The following is a 6,223-nucleotide window of genomic DNA, read 5'->3' on the forward strand; positions in this document are numbered from 1 at the left end:
TTTAAATCTATACCATCCACTAAATAAGAATCAGTTTTTTTTTTAGGTTATTGGTAAAAATGGTACCCAGCCTATTTAGTAAGTGACAATTTAGTCTTTTTTTTTTCTTAGCCAAACGACCCCCAACCTCTTTAAACAGGCACAATTTAGTTCTTTCCATTAACAACTGTTAAATTCTTCACAGAAAATTGCACATGCCCATCATGTGACCTTTTTTCTAATAAAATGACTTAAATGCCCCCATTAGAAAGACTTCTTCTTATTCTTTTTTCCTTCTGTCAGACTCCAGTCGCCGACGAAGGAAGACAACAATCGAAATCCTCGTCTCCAACAATTGAAAACACACAGGTACGAGTAAGCCAACTCCGTTTTCTCAAAATCAAATGGAGCGAGAAGGGGTCCCACCTCCTCCGCCTCCTCCTCCGTCACCAACTACTGCAACCACCATCCTCGGCAAGTACCGGTTGGGCTGGTTCTTGGGCTCAAACAACTTCGCAAAGGTATATGAGTCCCAATCCCTTTCCAATCGCTCCACTGTTGCTGTCAAGATCATCGACAAGAAATCGAAGCCCTTCGACACAGCCATGGAGCCTCTAATCGTAGGAGAGATCGAACAAGAATCTCAATCACTAGCCCCCATTCTTTCACATTATTTTTCATTTTAACAAACAAATGGACGGCATTGGCGTCCTAACGACATGCCCGATGTTCAATTACCTCGAAGTAGAGTTGAAAAAGCACTTTAAGTTCTTCAAGCTCTGGCGCTATCCTTCAATGGCAGAATTCTTAGGAGAGAACGTTGATTCAGTCCAAGCCGTGGTGGGAAACACCAAAATCGGCGCCGACACGGTACTGATCGGTTCGCTGCCGAGATTGAGGATCGTCGCGAGCTACAGCATGGGGTTGGACAAGATTGATATGAGAAAATGCGAGGAAAGAGAAATTAGGGTCACCAACAGTCCCGACACGTTGACTGACGACGTCGCCAACAAAACGTACGATTGGGCTTATTTTGGCGGTGATTAAGATTCTTCTTCAATGGTTGGTTGTCAAAATGTGGTTTTTGATCTGTAGATGACCCAATGCGAATTGGGAGTTTCAGTAAAAGTTTCATACAGCAAGGCCGTTGTTGGCTCGTTGCAGCTTGAAAAAAAATAGCTTTAGAAAAGTGTTCACTTGGTCGGCCATGATCGGTGCGTGAGCAGAGGTGGAAGCTTAATAGGACTTTTTATCAATTAATATGACTTTTTACCAATTTGCCTTGTATTAAAAAGTCATGTGAGGAACACGTGTTATTTTCTGTGAAGAATTTAATAGATGTTAACAAAAAGAATCAAATTATACCTGTTAAAAGAGGTTGGGGGTCGTTTGACATAAAAAATAAAAACTAAACTGTCACTTACTAAATAAATTGAGAACCATTTTTACCAATACCCTTTTATTTTTTAGGACGAAGGGGACGACGAAACATTTTATCCGTTTTTCCCTCCGAGAAAACTTTTTATTTCCTAGAGGAGAAAATGATTCGGGGTGCCTCATTTCAATGAAATCGCTACGTGTCACTGTAGAATTGGCGTTCCTCGTTATTGGGATCCACGTAGTGCGAATCTATTCGTCCACTAAGGATCCGTTTAGTTCGTTGATTCAAGTTTTTAATTCGAGTTGAGATGTATGTTATGTGAGAGCTTTTTACTGTAGCAAAAAAGTTAGATATGACTGTTTCTCAGAGTTTTTTACTATAGCAAAACTCAAATTTTAAAATCGAATTGACAAAATGAACAGGGCCTAAAACGAGCGTCTAGGTGTCAACAAATCATCAAAGAAAACAATTGAGCTCAGGTAAGCTACAGACAATCTCGCGCAAGCCTTTAGTGGCCGACAATCCCATGTCGTGTGTCATTATCTCATTGGCCAAGGGAAAATGCAGTGGGGCGCACATGCAGAAAAGCTGTAATTTTGTCCCTCCGCCCGTATCCGACGCATCTCTTTCTGTGTGTGTCCTCTCGCGCTAATCACAGCCGTTCGTGGTTTTGATCTCATGACAAAAAAAAAAACCCGTATCCGACGCGTCTCTTTCTGTGTGTGTCCTCTCGCGCTAATCACAGCCGTTCGTGGTTTTGATCTCATGATAAAAAAAAAAGTCTCGATTTTCTTTTTTAATTATTATTATTTATTTGTTTATTTTGGAATTATTTGTTGTTGATTTTGTTTATTTTAACACCGATTTATACTAAATTTTTTTATAGTAATGAGATAAAAATAATACAAATAATTTAGATAAAATTAAAATTAAACAAAAATATACTAAAATAAAATAAAATCACACCTTATTAGATAAACAAAAAATTAAAGTCTCATTCATTTCGCTGATTCGAGTTTAGAATTTAAGTTTTGTTACAGTAAATAGCTCTCAGAAACAGTCACTTCTAACTTTTTTACTACAGTAAAAAGCTCTCAGAAACAGTCACTTCTAACTTTTTTACTACAGTAAAAAGCTCTCAGAAACAGTCACTTCTAACTTTTTTACTACAGTAAAAAGCTCTCAGAAACAGTCACTTCTAACTTTTTTACTACAGTAAAAAGCTCTCAGAAACAGTCACTTCTAACTTTTTTACTACAGTAAAAAGCTCTCAGAAACAGTCACTTCTAACTTTTTTACTACAGTAAAAAGCTCTCAGAAACAGTCACTTCTAACTTTTTTACTACAGTAAAAAGCTCTCAGAAACAGTCACTTCTAACTTTTTTACTACAGTAAAAAGCTCTCAGAAACAGTCACTTCTAACTTTTTTACTACAGTAAAAAGCTCTCACATCACGTCACATCTCAACTCGAATCAACGAACTAAATGGACCCTAAGTAAAACAAAATAGAATTAATTTTAAGCACAAAGAAGTAAGTAGACACGTGATTGAATAGTAATCGCTGAAAAAAAGAGATAAAACAAATAAATTGTTTATACAATGAGAGTAAAAATATTGAAAAAATTATTGAAAACAAATTGTTCTTTTATAATTAAATTGTTTATTAAACTTGTTAAATTGTTTATATTTTTTTTTTAAATTTTTGAGCTCACGTAAAAGCAGAGAGGTTCTCCCATTGTTCGTGGTGAAGTTGGTTGCTAAATTGTTTAAAAAAGTCTATTAAGTAAGTAGCTTAAGCTATTAGCCTTAAAAGCTCTAAGTCCGACTCTCCAACCTCTGAAAACTCCATTTCAATTAAGGCTCGAGTGAGGATAAGAGAAATCTTTGGTGGTTTAGTAAGTTTTGGGTGCTTAATTGCAAAAAAAACTCAAACTGGGTTAAGGTAAGCCATTGTTTCGGTGTTAGCCCACGTAAAAAATAGAGAGGTTCTCCCATTGTTCATGGTGAAGTACTTAAGTTGGTTGCTAAATTGTTTAAAAAGTCTATTAAGCAAGTAGCTTAAGCTATCAGCCCTAAAAACTCTAATTCTGACTCTCCAACCTCTTAAAACTCTATTTTCATTAAGGCTCGAGTAAGGATAAGAAAAATTTTTGGTGGTTTAGTAAGTTTTGGGTGCTTAATTGCAAAAAAAAAAAAAAAAACTCAAACTGGGCTAAGGTAAGCCGTTGTTTCAGTGTTAGCTCTGTGTTCAAGTCTTTTCAAGGAGTTTCCCTTTGAATTTTGCGATGAAAATGGAACAGAATGATCTCTTATGTGTCAGGAGGATCTCCATAAAAGGGTATAATCAAATTCAATAGGAAACCGGTTCAGGTTTGTACATGGTTACCTAGGCTAAGAAGCTTGTTTTGATCTGAATTTCTCAAGGTAGGCTCATTCATATGTTAACTAAATGGCGCAAACACAGTTTTTGCAAATTCAATTTGATTTAGGAGTTATAACCTAAAACCTGAGGCTAGTCAAGTATGAATTTGTGGTTTCAAGATGTTTTGTGAATTTTGGGGAATTTAAATTTGTTTAAGTTGCTAAATAGGTGTTTTTATGCTTTAAGGAGTGTTAAAATGAAGGAGAAACTCTGCCAAAATTTAAAAAAAAAAATTGACTTAATTTGGATAAAAAAAATAAGGGAGTTAAACCGTGTTTTGGTGATGCCCGTGCACCAAGCCACACCAGGCACACGCCTAGGCCCAGTGGGTACGCGCTGCAGGCCACACGGGCATGCGCATGCGCATGTAGGCAGGCCAGGGGCACCCAGCCAGGTACGCCCTTGGGGCTACTTGGCCAGGCCATGGCCTGACTATGGCCTAGTCAAGGGTTTTCAGGGCCCCGGAGTCCCTTTTTGGTGCCGTTTCTTGTGTCTGAGTCCTGTAAAACTCTATTTTTTATGATTGTCACTTAAAATAATTATTAAAAATATTATTTTAATTATTTAAATATTATAAAAAAAATTAGTAAAAATTTGGAAAATGAGCTCCTTAATACATAATTGTTCGTGATTGTTAGTCGGGTGATAATGCTAGTTAAAATACTCAATGTTTTAGATGAGTGGAACACCGGGTTCTTTGAGAGGATACCAGAGAGCCTCAAAATCAGTTCTAAGGCTCGAGGTAAGAAAAATATCACCTGTGTCACCATAAAAGTCGTGCATATACTATGTGATTCAAAGTTGTGATATGTGAGTATACGAGACATGTGTTATTGATGTTAGCATAACCATGCATGCATGACATGATGTAAAGATATGTACCATTGAACATAAAATGAAAAGAATGAATATTAAAAGTGAAGAGAGAGCTAAATGATGGTTTTGTAGTTTTTGACGGGTTTTGTGTATCCAAGGAGACTGCCGTACCTCTTGCGGCATGGGAAGCTTCTCCGATGATCACGGGGAAGGATTTGTGTTTACTATGATTAGCCCCACATAACGGCATTTTATAATATAATTTGTAATCACGAGGTCGAAGAAAATTTTCTATATGTATACTACAGGAAAACCAAAAAGAAAATTTTCTCGAATGCATTAGGGATGGGTTAGTTATAAAACTTGGTTGTATAGTTAAAATGAGTGAACAAGAAAGGAAAAGAGAAAATGGTTAATTTGTGTTGTGTGAGAATATGCATGTGCCTAATTATATGCAGGACAGTGAAATTGCCTCGTCATTTTGTATGTATCGTCCCCACTCAAGGAGACAAGCATGCAAAACCAAATAAAAAAAAGGGCCATAAGAAGATCGAAGGTGATTTTTTTTTTCCCCCTAAAGGTTCCAATTTTGTGAGAAAGTGACAGAGAGGTCCCTAAATAGGACTTTTAAAGTCATGAAAGACAGTTCATGAAGAGGAAAATAAGCTAGGGTTTTGAAGAACTCAATCTCATAAAGAAGAAAGATTGAAGAAGAGAGATGAAATTACAATTTTTTGAAAAATTTACACTTCCACTCCATCTCTTAGTTAACCGTGACTGGAAATCATAATTTGACTGTCAAATATTTCTAAAATGTCCCTTCCTACATCATTAATAAACGTATCCAAAAGTGTAAACGGCTAAAAAAGACCTTTTTATGCTTATTTAACCATTAAATAAGATCAATTAATTTTTACTCTTATAACCAATAAACTTTTCCTCCTCCAAGCTAAAAACAAGAATTAAATTTATTTATTTATTTATTTATTTATTTTGCTCCTTAAACGGGATTCTTCATTCTTGACACCTTATTTTAGATAGTTGGTTCTTACACACATTTATAATTAAATTTTACTGTGTTCATAGAAAAAAGGTGGTTTTCTTAATGGCCCATTTAAACTAATTCAAGTGGTTTGAACTACATATCTAGTTGTTCAAATCAATATTGTTTGGTAAATCTCTTTAAACCTTGTTTTCAAGTGGTTTGAACCATTTTTTTTTTTTCATACTTACTATTCCAAACCTCATCACCAAATAGCCCATATATATAAGTGATAATTACACAGCTACAACTTGATATTTTACTGTCTTATATAAGAAAGTAATTATCTTGTGTTTTTCCTCAAAATTTCCTTCTATTCAACAAGATCATAACGAGACGTTATGGTAGGTCGTCCTCCCAACGGCCTAGCTTATTCACCCCCAACCACTGTGCCTCCCAGCTCCGGTGAGCCCATCTCCAGTGAGATTTGTAAATGGATCAAAACGAATTACATGGATTTTTCACATCAAAAGAAAAGATTTCGAATCGGCGTCCATCAAAACTTCTCTTGACTGCCTCCGAAGTTCTATGGATTTTGGAAAATATCAACATTGCAAAAAAAAAAAAAAAAAAAAAAAAAAC

At 35.9% G+C, this 6,223-nt stretch overlaps 1 protein-coding gene across 1 annotated transcript; it reads left to right on the top strand.

Moving 5' to 3' along the window:
- The first annotated feature begins 672 nt into the window (after positions 1-672).
- LOC21394199 (hydroxyphenylpyruvate reductase) lies at positions 673-1,026 on the top strand. The gene has a single exon (XM_010104325.1). The coding sequence runs from the start codon at positions 673-675 to the stop codon at positions 1,024-1,026; it is 354 nt and encodes a 117-aa protein (XP_010102627.1).
- The last annotated feature ends 5,197 nt before the right edge of the window (positions 1,027-6,223 follow it).

Source organism: Morus notabilis, unplaced genomic scaffold (genome assembly GCF_000414095.1).
Source record: "Morus notabilis unplaced genomic scaffold, ASM41409v2 Scaffold765, whole genome shotgun sequence".
Lineage (NCBI taxonomy): Eukaryota > Viridiplantae > Streptophyta > Magnoliopsida > Rosales > Moraceae > Morus > Morus notabilis.